Genomic DNA, 21493 nt, shown 5'->3' on the forward strand with positions numbered 1-21493 from the left:
TGTAAGTTGGTGGCTAAGACATGTTTGTGAAATAAATGGGTAAATGAATCGTAGGAAAAAAAGAAAGACCGGGCAGGCATGGTGGCTCACGCCTATAATCCTAGCACTTTGGGAGGCCAAGGCAGGTGAATTGTCTGAGCTCAGGAGTTTGAGACCAGCCTGGGCAACACAATGAAACTCCGTCTCTACTAAAATACAAAAAAAGCAGGCAAGTCTTACATAATTTGTTTTAACCAAACTTTTAGAAACAAAACTATTGCAAATTTAATTCTTTGTGAAAACTGTAGGATGAAATTTTGCCACATGAACCCAGTTTTCAAGAAGGACATTCTTGAAAACTTCTTCAAGTACAGAAATGGACTTCATACATGTTGAATGGTAAATAATGAGGCTTATTTGTCATTCAGTATGTACTTGATGGGATCAGTGATATTCACAATTGTCTGAAATGCATGCTCCTGTGTGCAAAATACCCATTTAAAAATAAATGTGTCTCTAAGTACATCCACTAAAATTATAATCAATATAATTGTAATATTTCACTTACAGAGACTGAAGTTGTTTAAGACTTTCAAACTGGTTCTTGTGAAGATACATAAGAGGATTGGATGACAGGTTCCTTTTTTTTTTACCATTAGATGAGAGAGGAAAAGAAGTTTGAAGGTATTATTATTTTGGAAGCTCAAAATGTTGCCCTTTAAATCTGATTATGGTGAGAAGTAGAACTTACAGTTTTTGTAGAAGCTTCAAGTCTTTAAAAAGGTGAGGTGATAGCTCCATTATCATGTTGCTAGACAGATCCCTGTTGACGACAATGAAAACCCAAAGCAATTACTTTGGAAGTAAATGACAGACTTATTACTCCTCACAATTATCATCATCCCATTTGATGTAACAGACAATATGAATCCAATTTAACCAACCTGATAACTTGTTACACAACAGGGCCGTATGAGTCAGCCAAACGGATATGGTTTCCAACACTTACAGACATGTAACACTTTGCTCATCCAGTTCCTATCTGGAATTTCCTCTTACCCTCTCTCCAACACATTCCCAACCTGGCTTTCATATCTACTTTGGTTAATTTCCCCTGCTCTAGGTACTCTTTGTACACTTCTACTCTTCATTGTTCTATGATTGACACTTGCTTCATATATGTGGCCTCTTGTTTATCCAACTACACTTTTCGAGGTCAAGTCTTGCATCTTTGATTTATTTTGCATTCCAACCAAGACAATATTGTCCACTCAGTATCTGCCCAGATAATCTTGAGTAAGTTCACACGCTTTTAATATGTTCTTCTACAGGACTATTTTTGCAGAAGAAATTGCAAGTTTAGAATTAAATATAATAGGACTGTCCAATCTAGACAGAATCCTAAGAAAGTGACTCTACAAAATGTGGAAAAGAGACCCGTTAAAATCAGAAGAAATGAATCTTTAAGAGTCCAGAGTATTTTTCTGAGTCAGAGAAAATGTTAAAGATAAAACAGATATACAGTTGCCTAACTAAGAGTCAAACAAAAATGATCTCTTTTGATACTCTGGAACTGCTGATGGATATGTGGGAGTTACAAATAACTACGACTTAGCTCTTTCTGTAAAGAAGCTTACATTTAGAGTAGCAACTGGATAAAAACAAGGAAAGAATCAAACAGGTGCTATTATTGAAGTGCAGAGAAAACATAGAGGAAGGAGTCATCGGTCTTGGCCTGGGACATTAGGAAGTGTTTGAAGAAAGCTTGATGATTTTAGGTGGGGTAAAAGCCCACCTAAAAGAACAGCTTCTCAGGTGGGTGTAAAAAATGATCTGAACCACAGATGCTTGGAATTCAGTGACACTTTCAGGACTCAGGAAGTGATCCAACATGGGTGGAAGATGGAAGATTTAGGGAGAGGTAGAGGACGTCATGGAGAGTGTGTGGAGACAAAACAGGAAAGCCATGCGTGCGCTTCAAGGCAGTAGTTTTCACAGTAGAGTCCAAGCATCCAAGTCCCCAAGGATGCTTATAAAAAGAGCACATCCCTGGGACCCACCTTGGAACTATCACATCAGACTTTCTGGGAGGGAGCCTGGTAACATGCATTTAAGCCAACATCCCATGTGATTCTTCGGCACATTAATGTTTGAGAACTGTGTCAAGGACTTTGCTAAACACCAGGCAACAAGGAGTGAGAACATTAAGTAGGGCAATGGCATCATTTGCTCCGGGTTATGGAATGATTATTCTGTCAGAAGCATGAAAGACAGGCAACAAGACCTGGGAGTTGGGGGAGGAAGACCAGGCAGGAGCTTCTACATGGACCAGGTGAGAGCAAATGAGGGTTAAGGGGACAGAGCAGGGCTCAGGGTCTGGCTGAACATGTGTTAAGAGAAAGTTGGAGGGAAACAGAATGGTCTTCAAGCCTGGCTACCAGGAAGGAGGCACTGAGATGGCAAGTCCAGGTGAAGAATCTGGCCATCGGGTCGGGGTCTCTTGTTAGTTTTGTTTCAAATGGGTTGCTTTTGAGGTGCTGTCGTGACACCAAAGTCTGAAGTCCTGCAAAGTGAGATGTCTCATCTAGTCCTCCAGATGAGAGGAGCACACCTAGATCTCAGCCCAGAAAGGAGACCACAGGTGTGCACAGGCCAGAGAGAGCCGGACAATAAAGCAGTATGATGATGATCTCATACACCTAGAAAATGCCTTTCAAAGGGTTACCCAGAAAAATAAAGCACACTCTTTTGGAGGAAAGGACTTCGGGGTCTCAAGTACTTGTGCTTATTCCTCCCTGGATGGGTTTGTTGTCATGAAGGCACAGTAAAATTGTTTAACATTTATAAACTCAAGACATATGAATGCCTTGTTCAAGTTAAGCCTACCAGCTTCTGAATTTCTTTTAGCTTTCTAGGCTAAGTGAATTGCAGTGGATCACTATAGATCTTAATAGCAAGTTGGCATCTCTTAAGTGGGCTCTTATTTTTGGTGTGCCTCTGCCTATATGTAGGATGAGAAGAGGGTTAGGAAAATTTTAAAAATATGGACTCTGTACCACTGTTTCCTTATGTTTATATATAAAATACCTATCTGGGTCAGGCTTGGTGGCTCACGCTTGTAATCCCAGCACTTTGGGAGGCTGAGATGGGTGGATCACTTGAGGCCAGGAGTTCAAGACCAGCCTGGCCAACATGGTGAAACCCTGTCTCTACTAAAAATACAAAAAAAAAAAAAAAAAAAATTAGCCGGGCATGGTGGCAGGTGCCTGGAATCCCCACTACTCAGGAGGCTGAGGCAGGAGGATCACTTGAACCCAGGAGGCAGAGATGGAAGTGAGTGGAGATCGCGCCATTGCACTCCAGCCTAGGTGACAAGAGCAAAAAACTCCATCTCAAAAACAAAACAAAACAAAACAAACAAACAAAAATCCCCTCTGTTTATCCTAGGTTATTCCTCTACCCCACCATGCAACCCAAGTCCACAGTCATCCTCCACAGCCTGGGCAGGAATGCCCTGGGAGGAAGCTTTTTCCGAGTGAGCTGCCTTTAAGTTTTTGCCATAAAATGATCATACTTTCAGTTCTAATGCAGTACCTTGCACATACCAGGCACTTCATAAATATGTGTGGATTTGATTTACGATGCTCATTAATTAGATTGAATTACCTTAACTATTCATGAGTTATTTTTTAGATTACTCTTATGAGTTATTTTCTCCAATCCTTTCTGGATTTCAAAATAAGGCGTAAAGAATGGGGAGAGGTTAATTCAGAAATTAATTTCCATTTTAAGGCCTCAATCAGAAAGATGAGTTTTCTATCCTAATCACTGCTATGTGTAACATAACAGACTTAATTTTAACTTCCATTGATACACAATTATGTGGGGAGCAATGAATTAATAGCGAGAGAAATGATTTTAAAAGGCTTAGATCCATAAAACAAATATTTGAACAGAAAAAATTCACATGCGCTCTCTGAATATTTTTTTCAGTGAGCCTAACCCTCATTCTCAACATTGGGATTTGCTTCACCTGCTATATAAGTCATAATTTCTCAAGGAATAGTAAGCATCTTTGTTCCTTTGTTCAGTTATAAGGAATTAATATTATTTCAGTTAGTCAGTTATTCATTATCAAACATTTATTGGGAATTAACTATACTCCAGCCAGTAGAAAGAAATGATCCCTGTGTTTAAGAAGCCATGGAAAACTCATTTACTCCCAAACACACATAAATAAGAAATCACCCAAAGAAAACAAGTAGAGAAACTAGGGTAGGCTAAATCCATATTTAGCCCACTGTCTGATTTGAATGTGCTTTGGACTTCAGGATAATGTTGGTTTTCTTAATTGATTTTTAATATCCAATAGTCTACAGGATTTTGATTGCTACTAGTGGCAAAGCAGTCTCACTAGTCATTTAAATTTATAATCTCGGAAGAAGCAATCATATTTTCCTAGTAGACGACGCTACTTACAGTTCTCCTAAATTTTTTAATGAAGAAAATGTCTTCTCTGGAACAAAACCAATTTGATTTCTAGGCAGAAACCTGTAAGACATGGCGAGAATCAGCATGTGGGTTTGCGTCTGCTGTAGTAATCAGTTCTCATTGGGAGAGGCCACTGATCCAGGCAGAATTTTATAAGCCTCCTTTGAAGTCTTCAAGGGAGGCGTCTTTTGGAGTGGAACCTAAGGCAGGACTTTGTCACCGCGGACATCCCCATGTTCTCTTCAGGAAGTGCTGTCATGAGCAATTCGAGGTCCTGAGTGCAGTCTAGAAAGCTGCATTTTGTCTGGATCTAATTATTTTAGAAAATGTCTCTTTTAATTTTCCTTTTCCATTCTTTTTTCCAATCATCCATCCAATCAACAAACATCACTAAGTGCTTACTAAATGTGGAAAACTATAATTAAAACAAAACCAAAACACTCATGTTTTGAAGCTTTCCAGCACGAATGCACTGATTGTCCAAACCATCTGCCTTCCCGCCCCCATAAAAAATATAAACAGCGATCAGAATCATGAGGCAGAATCTTTGGCCAATCAGAATGCATTAGATGTTTTTCCTTTTAGATGAAATTATGATTTTTTTTTACTTTAGGGAGAAGGACATCAAATGGTAAGAGTCATTGGCTAATCATTGTACAGCTAACCCCTTTCACATGCATTATTTCCCTTCCTTGGTGACCATGGGGTTAGGAAACTGGAACTTTCAGGTCCCAGTTCAGTTGAGAAGGTATACGGAAATAAAGATGGCACATGATGTCCCTAAAGGATGGGCACCTTAACTTGAGGCTCAGCCCCAACATCCAAATCAATAAATCAGTGTGTGCATTTTCTAGCACTGCAGTGTCACACCAAGGCTGTAAACAAAACACTACTTTAAAATTCTTTGTCAATGTTTTCTTTTTAACTTCCAAATATATAGGGTTTCCCCTCATTTAGTGAAGTCCATTGTATACTTACAGCACTGTGAGCGAATCACACGACAGAAATGTAGAATTTGTGAGATACTTTATTCTATTGCCTTCCAAATCCCTGCAAGTCATGGAGGAAAGATACTTTTAATATTTTTTGTACAAATCATATGCTTAGAGATACTTTTTAAAACAGTTCTCAAGTTTATATTTACTTCATTCCAGTTGTTACTATGCTTTCCTCCTAATTATTGCAAGGTTAGTATAACTAATATTATGCTTCTTTCCCCCTTCCAACTAGTGTTAATAAAATTAAGGAAAGGGCAGCCTAACACTGAGTGAGTGTCTTTCTGTGCTGAATGCTATGCTATTAATTATACTATTGCCCAAACCATCATAAACTACCATTGATTGGGCTTTTATGGTGCCAGGTGCTGTTCTACATGCATCACACAGCACTCCTGCCAAATTGCTGCTATTATCCCCCATTTAACATAAGAGAAATCTGAGGCTTTTGGTGATTCAACTTCCTTCTGGCCACACAGCTAGTAAGTGGTAGAACTGACCCAGCCCAGATCTGTCAGAATCTAAAGCCTAGACACTTAACTACGATGTCTATGGCGTCATTGATCATTACATCCTCACATTCCCTCCAACATCAGGTAGATGTTTTTGTCTCTGTTTTGCTGAAGGAGAATCTTGGGCCAAAGTTATCCTGTACATACTGAACACCAGAGTCAGGATGTGAATCCCGATCTGTGTGATGCCAAAGTGCAGGCTCTTTCTATGATGCCTCAAGGACGCTAATGCCAAGGGAAATGCTGCTCAGAATGGCAGGGACACAACCTCAGCCCTGCCTGGAACTTGCTAGAAATGCAGATTCTTGCCCAAGACCGACTGAGTCAGAAACTTTATCACTGAAGTCCAGCCATCCGTGTCTCAGCAATTTCGCCCATTGTTTACGATGCACGCTGACGTTTAAGAAACACTGCTGGGGAGATTTCATTCTGCCAGGTAATTCTGCAGGTCAGTGGCATCCCACATACGCAGACAGCGCCCTCCGGAACACTCTGACATTCCCGCTTTGAGCAATGCGGGGACGAAGAAACAGCCCATTTTTCTGCCAAGTCTCCTGATTTCTCTTCATAGTCAGCTTCTTACAGTGTTCCCCAAATATGGCAATAGCTATTTTTCTGCTTCTGAACTTTTCTCATAGTCACACTAAAATCACCACTCCCTTTGTCATTTTAAGAAAATCCTGTTTTAAAACTATCTTGGAGATTTGTGTAGGAACTTGAGATGTACATTTTTCACACAGTATACTGTGATTAAAAATAACAAACACCATACTCTCCTAAAAATCCAAATATTGTGAAATAGAATGGAAAAAGTGTTTTTCATGTTCTCAGAAGTAGGACACTTTGGGGTTGTGGGAGCAATTGTCCAACTTGACAGCAAGTAAGGGAAGAGGAGAAGCCTCCCCAGGACAGGTTTTCTCCTGTCTGGCCGCTTAGCTTCCTATCCTCTGTGTTGAAAGGCTCTCGGTTGCAATCAGGCTGTCTTGCTACCTATGCGTTTTTATTGCGTGTCTATTTTTTCCCACGTGTTTGTGGGAGCCCATTGTGAAAATGAGTGTCTCAGGAACCCTGAGCTCTGAGGCTGGTTCCTCACCTCCTGCTGACTGATGCCCCTTTTGGGGAGGGAGAGCAGGCTGAGCCCCCTGATATTTTTCTGCTACCTTTACTCTTTCCTGTGTTTTTCCCATTGTGTATATGCACTTGTTTAGTTTCTAAGTATTTTCTTTTCACCTATTCTTATTCTCATGGTGTTCAGGTCATCATTTCCGTTTTTAATAGTGGCACACTTACATGAGACCTCTATTGCTTTAGAAGCCTTTTGACAGCATATAATTAAATAAATACATAAAAATAAACATCAGAAAATAAACACACCACCACCTAATAGTGTTGTAACAAGAGATTTTGAGGTTAGTTTAGAGAGGATCAAAAGCTGAAGTACTAAAACTTTATCATCTTATGGGTCTTGAGTTCCATGATTTGACTGAGAAGAGTTCCAGCAGCGGTACCATCAGCATTTTCACGGAACAGGAAAGCAATAGACGTGACACCCCTGGTTGTTGCAGAAGACCGTGAAGGTGTATGTGGCAGGGAATGGTGGGTAATGGTGGTGAAGCTACGACGTAAATTAAATGAATGTTTTAAACAGGTATTGGTTAAAAGCTAACAAGGAGTGGAAATGGTTTAGTACATCCATCCTAACAAAGGCTTATTGAACACCTATTATGTACTGGTCATTGTCCTAATGCTGGGGTAGGAAATCGTATGATAGGTTTCTGCCTTCCCAGAATTTATGGAACAGTACAGAAGACATAAGCACGGAGGAGAGTGGATCACCTGAGGTCAGGGGTTGAAGACCAGCCTGGCCAACATGGTGAAACCCCATCTCTACTAAAAATATAAAAATTAGCCAGGCCTGGTGGTGCATGCCTGTAATCCCAGCTACTTGGGAGGCTGAGGCAGGAGAATCACTTGAACCCAGGAGACAGAGCTTGCAGTGAGCCGAGATCGCACCACTGCACTCTAGCCTAGGTAACAGAGTGAGACTCTGTCTCAAAAAAAAAAAAAAAAAAGACATAAGCCCAATGACTATATGGTGATAGTACCCTGAGATAAGGATGAGGTGTAGAAAACGAGCAGTGTGGTGGAGTTTTGTACATGATGCAATGTGTGGGAGTACATAGGCGGCTGCTGAAACTGGTTGGTGTGTCAGGAATGGCTTCCTGGAGGTGATGTTTAAGTTGTCTTTTGAAGGAAATGTTTAAGTTACCCAAAAGAATAAGGGAGCAAGACTTTTTAAGTTGAAGGAACAATATGCTTAGGGAATTGACTGTAGGAGCAGTAGTTTGATACATGCATAGGAGGGCTAGGGACAGCATCTAGATGGGGTAAGGAATGGAAAATGAGGGTCTTGGATGCTCAAAGGGAACGTCAGACTTTACCCTCACCCTTTGGGAACCCTCAAATAATTTTGAAACTGGGAAGGTAATATGATCAGATTTTGGTTTTGGAAAGAAATTATAGATTGACTTTCTAGGTAACCTTGAATTAACTTTATGGCTAGTTTCCTTAATCAGGGCAAATAACAAATTAATTCCTAAATAAATACTCACACCCAGTTGAGTTGAGGCATTTGGGCACACATCTGCTTGGGAAGAGCTTCTAAGTAGTTATTAACCATAGACCTTTACACAAAGAAAATGTTAATTAGAAATAAAATGATATGACACTTTTAGGACAGTCTTTTTATTATTTTAAAATTTCAAAACTTGCATGCTAAAATTAATATCTTACGATGATAACATACATAGCTATTTCAAAATGGTCTTTAAAATATGTGTATGGCAAAGATTAGGGAGCAGATGTTGTCAAAGAAACTATGAATGCATAAGTATGATACATATCCTAGGAATAAATATTACACAGTTTAATTTTATGAGATGAAACAAAAGTATATATTGGGTAATAACTTTGAAGTTCATGGTAATTTTCCTTGTAAACTTCACGTTGTGATCATTTCCAGTACCATACATCCAAAGTTTCTTCTTAAGGGCATCATTAATCATTTATAATATTAAAGGGCCACATTGAAAACTGCATTAAATTGGAGAAGTGACAGTAGGGGGAATTTGGGGAAAGAAAACAACTCATGAGCATGTTAAGCTGCACGATTAATTTATGATATTGTGGTTCCTTTTGACAAATGGAAAAATAATGATGTTATATGATCAATTGTAAAGGAACATAATAATCCCCTGCTAATAAATCATTCCAGTGTGTTAATAAACAGTGAAAATATTATCGTGAGACAGCTCTCTTGGTAGGACAAAGATTTTGAAAGTTTCAATGAGTCTCACTGGGCAAAGGCACATTTTCCTCCATTAAAAATGGAGTTGGAGATGAACTCCTGGGAGATTCTAAGAAAATATAAACATAGTTAGGATATGAAAATTAATACAATCTTTGGTCAACCACTGCAAATAAAAACATGCCTTAGTACTAAAGGAAATTAAAGGGGATAGAAAAATCAACTAGTAGGCTTAAAATATTCATTATGATCTGGTCGGTCAGCTTTTCCCTTTGAGCCATGGCCAGGAAGTATTATATTAACAATAACTGTGGCTGGAAACACAGGAAAAGTTTTGACTAATACAAATTTTTGTGGGCTTGATTTTTTTAAAGGTTCTTTTTGTAAGCTAGTGCTAGATGTCATTGCAATGTATCGATAGATGTATTGAAAAGTTGATGAATACTTACAGGAAAAACAAGGAATTTAATCCCGTAAACAAGCGCTGTGAAATTCTGGTTATTGAATTGTCATCTAGAATTCTGACAAAATGTATCAAGAAACATTTCCAATATTAGAGACATTTGTGAAATAAAACCTGCCTCCCCTGAACACCTGGCCTACTCCTTTGTGTGCTTCCATACTTGGCTCACCTGTCCCTTCCCTGAGAGCTTTTCCTTCCCTCTGTGGTTGGAGCAACTCTTTCCTCCAAATTCCTACAGCTTCCATCCCACTTATCAAGTTAGATCCTGATTGTTTTGCTTTCTCCCTGCTGCTTCCACCTCCCGCTGGACTTAAAGACCCAGGTTGTATCTGTCACCTCTGGGTACCTGGGTCTGGCACAAACTCCATGTATTGAATGCATTTGGGCTCCATAAGTGCCTTAACCTACAGATTGGCTGAGCTGAAGGATGAATGAAAATATAATTTTTAGGAAATCATAGAGAGTTCTTTGGTCTCATGGTGTTAAACTGATGTATTAAATAAGATGTGTATAAATCAATGGATGGATGTCACGCTATTCATGAGGAGCTTTCTGGGTGAAAGAGGGAAATTATTTGCATATTCAAACTACTGTTTTAAACTATATTTTGTAGAAGAAATTAGAGTAAGGGGAAATAGGCCTCTATTCCTCTTGTTACCTGTGAAGCCAGGTTGTGTTTCCTCTTACTTGCAGTGGCTGGTGAGGGCAAGATTGGGAGAAGGGAGCCACATTGAGCACCTACTATATGCCAGGAGCTTTGCATGTGGAACTGTGGAACTGTTATGTGATATAATCCTCACAACATCCCTCTTAAAAACGAATTATAATTTACAGATGAAAATAAAGAAGTCTAGGAAAATTAAGAAAGTTGCCTGGGCTGGGTGTGGTGGCTCATGCCTGTAATCTTAACATTGAGAGTATGAGGCAGGCAGATCGCTTGAGCTCAGGAGTTGGAGACCATCCTGGACAACATGGTGAGACCCACCCCGTCTCTACTAAAAATACAAAAAATTCGCTGGGTGTAGTGGCTCACACGTGTAGTCCCAACTACACCAGACTGAGGTGAGAGGATTGCTTGAGTCCCAGAGATTGAGGCTGCAGTGAGTCGAGATTGTACCAGTGCACTCCAGCCTGGGTGACAGAGTGACACCCTGTCTCAAAAAAAAAAAAAAAAAAAAAAAAGGAAAAAAAAAAAAAAAAAAAAAAAAAAAAAAAAAAAAAGGAAAGAAGGAAGGAAGGAAGGAATGAAGGAAGGAAGGAAAGAAGGAAGGCAAGCAAGCAAACAAGAAAGAAAGAGAAAGGAAGGAATAGAGAAAGAAAGAAAGAGAAAGAGAAAAAGAAAGAAAGAAAGAAAGGAAGGAAGGAAGGAAGGAAGGAAGGAAGGAAGAAAGAAAGAAAGAAAGAAAGAAAGAAAGAAAGAAAGAAAGAAAGAAAGAAAGAAAGAAAGGGAAAAGTTGCCTGGAAGACTAAGCGTGGGGCTAAGGGCCAGGCATACAGAAGGGCCTGGATGAAGTTGAGGCCCTGGCTTTTTCCACTAGACCAGGCCAACCTGCAGAAAATGGGCAAACAATACAGAAAGCTTTCTAACCACCCCTTGTGTATTTTCCTGGTGAAAGCACAGACATCTGACGTGAGGTTTCTTGGATCAGAGCTGGTGGCTCAGTCTGGAAAGTGGTGAAATACTACAAGCTATCATGTTTTCAGACTTCTCTCTGAATGCTCTGGAAAGCAGAACAAGTTCTTAACTTGCTTACTTTTCAGTGCAGTGGTTTTCAGCAGAGGTCAATTTTTCCTCCCAAGGGACATTCAGCAATGTCTGGAAACATTTTTAGTCGTCACAACTCTTGGGAGAAGGGGTATACTACAGGCATCTACTGGGTAGAGGCCACAGATGGTGCTTAGCATCCTAAAATACACAGGCACATAACCACTACTTGACATGATATTGAATTGCATGGATAAGGTTCTGCAGATTATATGATAATCAGGAAGGTAAGTATAAAAATAAGATATGTCAAATAGTGGAAACTATATTAGCACTGTTATATATCATCAAGACTATGATCCTTTATGGGAGAAAGAAGAATTAGAGTACTTACAGCCAAGTTAGCTGATGTAAGTCTTTGAATATTCCAGGTCTGAGAGTTGTGATGCAGTTGTGGTTGAGATATCTACAAATAGCATGGGTGAGTTAATTAGGCAAACTCAATACCCCATTTTAGTCACATATAATTAGAATATGAGCCACTGATGATGATTATGAATATGGACATCTGCATCTGAAAGTACTCGGCTGAATGAGCAGAGGGGGCAAATTCAAGGGGTATCCAGAAGGTACAGATAGCCACAAGCCCAGTGTGTGCAACACCAGGGCCAGGGCAGAGAAAGTGGTCCTAAAGTGTTTTGGGATATTACATCATGTTAGATTGTAAGGGTATAATAACTAAGTATGTGGGGCAATTTTTGCTTTTGTCCTTTTTGGTGACATCCTTAGTAGACTAGCATTTTAAGAAAATACATAGCAAGTTAGCAAGAGTTAGAAGAGAAATAAAATGCTAAAATATTATGGAAGTGACCCAAGCTAGAGAAGACAAGGTTAAGGAGAACCTTTATATGTGTTCTGGTAAAGATAGGAATCTTTTAATTCTTTCAGTGTAATAACTAATCTAAGTACTTTGTGATAACGTATTCCTCCCATTTCCCTACGATCAAGTCGAGCCTTGAAAAAGTACCATTCTATCCTTTTAGTCTTTACTTAAAATTATACCTACAATATGAGAAAGAAGTTACTCACAATATTTGCAGATTATATAATCCAAAAAATGCTTTCCTGGATATGTGTCTAATGCAATTATGCTGAAGAAATCTGGTAGGAATAAGATAAGAGAGTCAGGTGATTATGGTTTATGGACTATATCAGGTTGCTGAACATATTCTCCGCTTTCTTTACCTGAAGACAATTGTGAAATTGAAGTATGAAGTCCTGTTCTCATGTTGGGGAGATGTTGTCAGTGAGAAATGGCTACGAACTAGCCAATGCTTTCCTCATAGTACTCATGCAATGAGATTGAGGCATCTCTGATTCATACCACTGAACTCCAGTGTGATGTGTCTGCGGAAGGATCTAGTCTTGTTTCCGCAAACTGGAACTGTGGTGACCGACCTGTTCTGACTGGCAGGAGTTTCTGGCCATGGGAGACTAGCCAGCATCGCACTGCTGAACTTTCTTCCTCTTTGTGCACAGAGATGCACCTTTAACTCCTCATTTATCTTTATTCTATTCCCATGAAATAAAGGAGAGGGCAAGTTTTAATTCTTTTCTATTTCATGATGCAAAGTGAGAAGGACAAGGCAAGTTAGGTACTCAGGATATCAAAGGACATCAGTAGTTGAACCAGGGCAAGTATGCCAATTTCAAGTCACAGGATCAGGACTGACTTAACCTCTGAAGCAACTTAACAATACAGTATTGATTCCATAATTGCGCTGTCAGGAGTATCTAAGTAAATAATTTCCATTTGCTGTCTTCATTGTACAATGGGAAGTTAGCTCTGAATTCCTAGTCTCTGAAGGCTCTCAGGGGCAGGCAATACCTACACTAATAGTAACAAATTGTTACATAGTCTTTTGAATGGCTTCCATTTCTCTTATTTTGGTTTGAATTGCTTCCTAAACTATTACACAGCGCTGTTTCATTGTTATGATATTCTACTGCAAAACTATTTGTAGATCACATGCTCGTTTGACATCTGGCTATACTGTGAATTTTGTTATACCATGATTATTTCCTAGCAGAGCTCCCCAGCCTTTTCCTCTGAGTCACGATTGTGTTATAAGAATGCCAGGATGGTGACTCTTTCAGACCTCAAGAGAGCCAGGTAAAGCCAAGATTGGAGTGGTTACCGGAGGTCAGGAAAGGGGGAGATGAAGGGGGACAAAGAATATTTACTACCACTAAACTGTACACTTAAAAATGGTAAAGATGGTAAAGCATATATATTTAACTTCAATTAAAAAAAGAAAATGAAAGTAAATAAAGATTATTAGAAAGGAAAAAGAAAGCCAGGACAGGCTTCCAGTTATCAGCAGACACAATCTTTTACCCCAAGTACTTTACAAATATGGTCATTTTCCCTATGTTCCTCCATATGCCAAGGGTTGGCACTACAAAGCATTACATCTGTGGTGATATGCAAAGCAACAGTGTCAATCCTGCAAAGTAAACTTGAAACCTAGTGTGACCTTGTGCCATCTTAACCCCCATTCCCGGTACCATATCTGTGGGGAGATGCTTCACAGAGCAGCATACATTCTGCTTTTGGTTTAAGGTTCTGCTATGAATAGGATGAACTCACACAGATCAGTATTTGTTTTAGCATTTTCAGAGCCTTGAGACTGATGCAATGAAAGTTAATAGGATGAATTATGTTACAGTAGCAAATGAAAATAGAAAAAGAGCAAAATACTGTATTGTAGGTATATTGAAGTTTCTCTTAAATATACAATTCACTGCTTAACTAATGCTATTTACATTTTATTCAAGATGATAAATTCAAAAATGGAATGTATATTTTACCTACATGTTGTCACATCTTGAAGAGATGAGTGCAGTTGCAAATTGTGAATTTGACCTTATGCTTTTGTCTTGTAAGTCAAGGGAAAGAAACAGTAAAACCAATGATCCACACAACTCATCTGATGTGTACAACCTATCTCCCTTCACTGACATCAGTTAAAACACAAACTCTTAAATAATGAAGAGCTTCTAGTCTTCTATTTAGTTAGCTGGTTGCCACCCCATAGAGAACTGTAGTCCCTCCTACGTTCCATGTCTCAGATTTAGGCTGCTGAACTTGAACTCCATCCTTTAGTCTCTGCTGTCTTCTTTGCAGAATAGTAGCTTAAAGAATGTGTGGGGATATTTGGAAACATGACAACTTGGCAAATGGCGCCCTCTTTTTATTCAGAACTGAGATATGAGCCCATTTAATATACTTTACACTGAATGCCTTTTCTAAGGATAACTTACAGGTTCATGAATTCCTGCTGTTTCAGCTGTCAGGACTTTTCAAGCAGAAACACTAGGAATTTATGCACCCGGAACTAAAGCAAATAAATGCTTTAATGACATGCATGTTTATAGGCTATTTTTGAATGTGCCATTTTGTATTCAAGAGCCAGGCAGACACCTTGAATTTCATTTTGTTACCAGTGATTGTATTTATTTATTTATTTATTTATTTATTATTTTTTTTGAGACGGAGTCTCGCTCTGTCTCCCAGGCTGGAGTGCGGTGGCGCGATCTCGGCTCACTGCAAGCTCCGCCTCCCGGGTTCCCGCCATTCTCCTGCCTCAGCCTCTCCAAGTAGCTGGGACTACAGGCGCCCGCCACCACGCCCGGCTAATTTTTTTTTTGTATTTTTAGTAGAGACGGGGTTTCACCGTGGTCTCAATCTCCTGACCTCGTGATCCGCCCGCCTCGGCCTCCCAAAGTGCTGGGATTACAAGCGTGAGCCACCGCGCCCGGCCTCAGTGATTGCATTTGACAAGAACCCAGATTAAGAAGGAATTCCTAATTTATAAAAGGTTTTGTTACAATAGGAGGAGAACTGCTGTTTGTTTCCATGGTAGCAGTGATAAAGTATTATAGTCAATCCCATAAATTGTATTTTATTTCTCTGAAAGGTCATTTGAAACTGCATCCACCCCCAATTTAGAAAGGCCTGACATTTTAAAAGATTATTAAAATGAATAAACTGATCAATAGTAAAAACATTCAGATCAGTTAAGCAACACTTATTCATCTGGCAGTTAAGATTTAATTTTGATTTAGGAATTTGTTTGTTTTTTTTTTTTTGGATGCCTAAATGACCTCAACTCCACTCTGAATATTTAGAGCATTCCAGACTGGAGACTCCCTTGACATTAAATTTGGTGATCTTGCAGGACAATAGTCCCCAACTTTTCTGGCACCAGGGACCGGTTTCATAGAAGACAATTTTTCTTTTTCTTTCTTTCTTTCTTTTTTTTTTTTTTTTTAAAGACAGAGTTACACTGTCGCCCAGGCTGGAGTGCTGTGGTGAGTTCTTGGCTCATTGCAACCTGGACTTTTTGGGTTCAAGCGATTCTCCTGCCTCACCCTCTTGAGTAGCTGGGACTACAGACGCACGCCACCACGCCCGGATAATGTTTTTGTTGTATTTTTAGTAGAGACATTCACCTTGTTGGCCAGGCTGGTCTCAAACTTCTGACCTCAACAGATCCACCTGCCTCAGCCTCCAAAAGTGCTGGGATTACAGGCATGAGCCACCGTGCCTGGCCAATTTTTCCATGGATGGAGAGGGGGGATGGTTTCAGGATGATTGAAGTGCATTGCATTTATCCTTAGATTCTCTTAAAGAGTGCACAACCTAGATCCCTTGCATGTGCAGTTCACAATAGTGTTCACACTCCTGTGAGAATCTAATGCCACTGCTGATCCAACAGGAGGAGGCAGAGCTCAGCTTTGCTTGCTCGCCTGCCACTCACCTCCTGCTGTGCAGCCCAGTTCCTAACACGCCACAGACTGGTACCGGTCCGTGGTTCGGGGTCTGGGGACCCCTGGCATAGGATATATCCCAATACAACTTAAATATGCAGATTAACTTTATTAACTCAATACAGCCTAAAACACATATTTGTGCATGTCTGCTCTCTGCTCAAACAGAATAAAATTCAGATGCCTTAGCTGGCATACAGTCAAGATTCAGTGACCTCTCCGGCATACGCTCCATCATCTCCTGTGGGGATGCCTTTCCTTTAGGCAAACTGCCTGTTCACTCTCTTCTCAACATCCTTTGAGCATTTCTGCTTATGTTTCTTTCTTCTCCCTGGTGAAGATGCTCCCCACCTTCTCTTTAGTTCTACATGTTAGTCCTACCCATCGTTCATCCAGCAAATACTCTTTAATCCTTATGGGTTTCTTACTAGGTATGCTATGACACAGGCCTCAGTAGACTAAGAGAGAACCAGGAGGACCGTCCAGCCCATGAGGAGGGTATGGTGGTCAGAGAGTTGTTCCTTCGAGAAGGAAAGTGAGGGCTTCATGAAAATAGAATTGTAGTTGACCCGAGTCATGTGTAAAAGTCAAACAGTAGAGAATACTGTGGCAATAAAAATGGGTATCTAGTTGGAGAAGCAAGAAAGTGTTAAGGAAAGTCTCAGTTTGCCTCCTGAAACCTGTTTTATAATGTTGTGAGATAATATAAAAGGAACAACTGCTTATTTCTCAACTCCTACTTTTTTCCTGTGTTATGAATCAAAGAAGATGGTCTTAGGATTGAAGCAAATGGAAAGGCTATATGGCAGGTCAGTGAAAGCTCAAGATGGTAGAAGGTGTTAATCAAAATTAATTAAAGCCCTCTGGTTTGGAAATTTTCTCCCAGAAATTAAGAAATGCCAAAAAATGAGAACATCAAATTATGATCAATTGCTGAGGAATCCAGAGAAAGGATGAGCAGCTGGAAAGTAAAAGATGGCAAATGTAGTCTTAAGTTCTCACAACCGGAAGAAGTTGGTTTCACAAGCTGTAGTTGGATGAGCTCAATGCTGGTCCTGGGAAGATCATAGAACAAGTGAATATGATGCTGCTTTGTCTATGCCTCAAAGAGAAAGTGATCAGGAGGGTTCACAAGAAATCACATGGCAGACCAACTTCATATTCTTCTTTGAAAGACTGTGCAAAACTATGTGTAAACATTGTTACATGTCTACTGGGCATCGATCAAGCAGTTTTATAATTTTTTATGGACAAAAGAAAGAATGATACATATTCTTATCTGAAGGATGATGATGAAGGAATATAGAAAGACAATTTCATGCTGTTCTCTTCAATATTTTACTCCATGACCTGGGTGAAGGTAGTTGATCTTATTTGCAGATGACATAATTATGAGAGGAGTAGTGACTATGATGGAAAATACAAAAAGACCTTCACACTCCGGTAAGAAAAGCTGACTCTAACAGGATGAAACTGACTAGGGATGTATTTAAGGACCCACGACTAATTCTCAAATGCTAAGTGCATGAGTACAAGATGTAGCACACACATCACTTAGCAGCAACACATGTGGCATGGGATTAGAAATTATAGATCACTAGGAGTTAAGAGTATCAAGAAGTCATCAAAAGAGCAATATAATCATAGGGCACATAGAGTGCAGAAGGAAAGGGATGCGAGTTCTTACCCGTTTGCCTCGGTCATGTTACAGTGATAATAGTACATTTATTTTAGATGTCACCCATCAAGACAAATGTAGGCAAATATGTGCAGATTACTGTGACCAGAATGAAGAACAGATTTGAAACTATGTCCTTTGCGGAGGATTTAAGGAAATGAGGATACTTAGGGAAGAGATTTGTGGTGTGGTGGAGGGTGATGATAGCTAGTCTTAAATATCTGTAGACATATGTAGAAGATCGATTAGATGTGTTCTGAGCAGTCTCTTGGGGGTAAATTTAGGAATGATGAGAAGCTTTAGAGGCACCTTGAGCAGTAGTAATGTGGACAAAATTATTAGTGAATTGTTTGAAATTCCATTTCCCCAGCACCTTCTAATCCTCTTTCTGGTTTATTTTTAGCCCTCGCCACCACCTAACAAATTATATATTTTAAACTTTGTTTATTGACTATCTTTCTTGCTTGGAAATTAAGCTCCAAAGCTTAATTTCATCTGTGGCTTTTCATCTGTGTTGTTCATGCTGTATCCTTGGTGCCTAGCACCTTGTAGGTATCAATAAATATTCATCACAGGAGTGAATGAATATGTGGGTCTTGCTAGCTGCTGCTCTCCTGCTACCAGATACCAAGAGTTCTGGCTGAGGCCCATCTGGTTTCTTCCTCCCCCTGACATCTTTTCCTGGGGATGGTTTGGTATTTGACACATTTGTTATTTAGGTCATTGTATGAGGATTGGGAAGAAAAAGGTAAGAGTAGACGTACAGGAGGGACAAGAAGTCAGACTGGTGCTGGGGGCTATTTTTCTGGGAGTTTGGAAGACAGCAGGAGGAATTGAAGAATGTGGGTAAAGGGGATGGGGAGGAAAGGAGATTTAAGGAAGCATTGTTGAGCTTATGAGCTGCTCTAGGATATTTGAGTATAAAGAACTTGAGTTATTTTCAAATCAAAGTTTACTTACTGGGTGGTTTCATTGATAATAACACATTCTGAGCCTGGACTATGTGGGTGGGCTTCCAAAGGAGCATGGTCAGAAGGTTTGGGTTTGAGGCCAATCTCTACTACTTGCCAGCTGACTGACTTTGGGCAAACAACCTCTCTCCCCAAGTGGCTTTCCTCATTCCTGAAACTGCTGTAATGGTGTCTGCCCCACCTCACACTTTGGGGATCAAAGCCAAAATGAAAATTCAAAATATTGGGAATCTTTGTAAACTTTAAAAAGTGGTAGATGACTGTAAGCAATTGTGTTTTATCCCCTGTGCTTTATCTTATATATAATAGATACTTGGTGAATATTTATTGATGAGAGTCTCATAACCTCTTTTCTGTTAGTCTCTGGGAAAATTAAATTGCCTGCAAATCATCAAATAGCAGCTTGCATGGGGAGAAGCCCTGTCAGGTGATATTCAGTTTATGATGTGGTGCCTGTTTTCTCCGACAAAGTAGAATTAGACATTTACTTGGAGAAATTGCTAGCTAATCTTGGCAATAAAGGTTAGTCTCTATCTTTTTTCACTTGGAAAATTGTGGACCTGAATTATTAAATTGCTTCTATATTCTTCTCTTCAGTGGGCTAGCAGGGCCTGGGACCACAGAGGGAGATATTGGCATAGAACACAGTTATGAGTTAATAGACCAAGGAAGGACGTGGCCTGAGAAGTCTAATTTTAACCCTCCTGCTTGAACCTCTAGTGACCCTGCCACCTCCCCAGAAGTCAGCTTGCCCCAAATTAGGGGGCAAAACATATACAAGGGAATTCTACATGGGGTGGGACAGTCTGTGCTGGTAGAAATTCAGTTGATTGCTAGAACAATTTCTTTCCCTCTTAAGGTTTCCTGTTATGGTAAAGTAAGCACTATCTTGGACATCAGAAGACATTGGCTCTAATTCTGGGTCTTCCACTTACTAGTTGTAGATCTTAGGTGAGTCATTAACCATTGCAGACTTTAGTTACTTCATGTATAATGAGAAGATTAAATTAGAAATTCCTAAAACTTCTATGACTCTAGAAAATAGAATTTCAATTGCTATGAAACAAGAATTCTGAAACAAAAATCTCTTCCCTTCCTTTCTGCTAGTGCTATTTTATTTTTCCTCCCACATGTATTATTCAGGCATTACAAAGGCGACATTGATTCATCTAGTGAACATGTTGTGATTTTAGGGATTTCTTGGAAGACTAGGAAGAATGTGGTTAGAATTTCCTCTCTAGAGGAATCTGGACATGCAGAGCCAATGCATAGCTACTCCAGTGTGACAATGACATGACCACATACCCACATACTTTAAGATGAAGCAACAGGTCTGAGAGCAGCCAGGGTTTACAAAGGCCACAATCAAGCCCAGGTATGATTGAGTATTGATGTTCACACAAGATTCTACCTCGTGGACTTCCATTAGCTACTTCTTTTCTTGTATGAGGAAATTTGTACCTAAATTCAGGAACACAAAATCCTTGATGGTATTTCAAACCAAATATGTGTGCCCAGTATCAGTAAAGATTCAGATAATTTTTGTTCCTGGATTTTCATAAATTTCACATTTCTAGAAACTTTTCTCCTCTATGCTGGATATTGAAGGATAAAACAATAAGATGATGGTACCGCCAAGGGGGCTTGCAGAGTGTACAGCATTCTCTTGCTAATTTTGTTATCTAGTCTAATGATCATCTCAGCAGGTATAGCCCCTCCAGTGCAGCAGAGCAACTGGCCCAGAGGGATTGACAGACACCGATCCAACTTACAAATGACTGATACACGAACCTGAATATTCTCCATTTATTAATGAGAATAGAAAGCATCCCATCCCACTTACAGGAATGCTCTTATTCTCTGTGCCATGCAACTTTTCAAATACTTTAAAATGAAGAAGTTGGGAAACTAAATTCATCATCCTAAGGTTGCTTGGTGAGTAGGGAATCAAAGCAAAGGGATTGTTCATGAAAATTGTGGTGGAGATTGATGGTGCATCCTGACCCTCCAAGAGAGATCATCTCTAGGGATTATATTTCCCAGTTCCCAGTTTTCTTTGTTGGATGATTCTGGAAGCATATTGGCCCTTCTTTGTCACAGAATACCTTCTCTGCTGATCACGTCCTATTTATTGGCGTTTTCTTTCCTCAGATATGTTAATATCACTGATTGCACAACTCCTGTGTTTTCACTCCTAACACCCTGGGGGATATCTGTACCCTATCATTATGTATCTGAAATGATCTGATTGTTCTTGTTTATGCTGTCACTCTTTTTTTTTCAAGTGAAAAAGTGCCTCTGAATCTGCAATGTCATTTTCCCAATATCTTGAGGAAAATAATGGAACTGTGTATTTTCCTATTGAGATGTTTTACCCCCACTCCAAGTTAATTCTCCGAAAACGTTTAAATAAAATGGGTTCAGCTCCTTTAAATTATGAAATGGAAAGATAACATACTTTTAAATGTTTTATTTTCTAATCTTAATTATATTTAGAAACATAAATGTAATGATAAAGATAACAAACGATATTTCATTTTATTTTTCGATCAAAAACAT

General features: G+C 39.5%; 1 protein-coding gene across 2 annotated transcripts in view; it reads right to left on the bottom strand.

The window, feature by feature from the left end:
- RXFP2 (relaxin family peptide receptor 2) overlaps positions 1–21493 on the bottom strand; it is a 63330-nt gene that overhangs the window by 15462 nt on the left and 26375 nt on the right. The window contains exons 6-13 of one of the 2 annotated variants that reach the window (XM_032149153.1): positions 12542–12613; positions 11847–11918; positions 9734–9805; positions 8590–8661; positions 5449–5520; positions 4459–4530; positions 731–802; positions 548–619 (exon numbers count right to left, since the gene is read on the bottom strand). In XM_032149153.1, the coding sequence (XP_032005044.1) occupies positions 548–619; positions 731–802; positions 4459–4530; positions 5449–5520; positions 8590–8661; positions 9734–9805; positions 11847–11918; positions 12542–12613 (576 nt within the window). The remainder of the gene's footprint in view (positions 1–547; positions 620–730; positions 803–4458; positions 4531–5448; positions 5521–8589; positions 8662–9733; positions 9806–11846; positions 11919–12541; positions 12614–21493) is intronic. The other variant, XM_032149154.2, reaches the window with a different exon arrangement.

This window comes from Hylobates moloch, unplaced genomic scaffold (genome assembly GCF_009828535.3).
Source record: "Hylobates moloch isolate HMO894 unplaced genomic scaffold, HMol_V3 SCAFFOLD_4, whole genome shotgun sequence".
Classification (NCBI taxonomy): Eukaryota; Metazoa; Chordata; class Mammalia; order Primates; family Hylobatidae; genus Hylobates; species Hylobates moloch.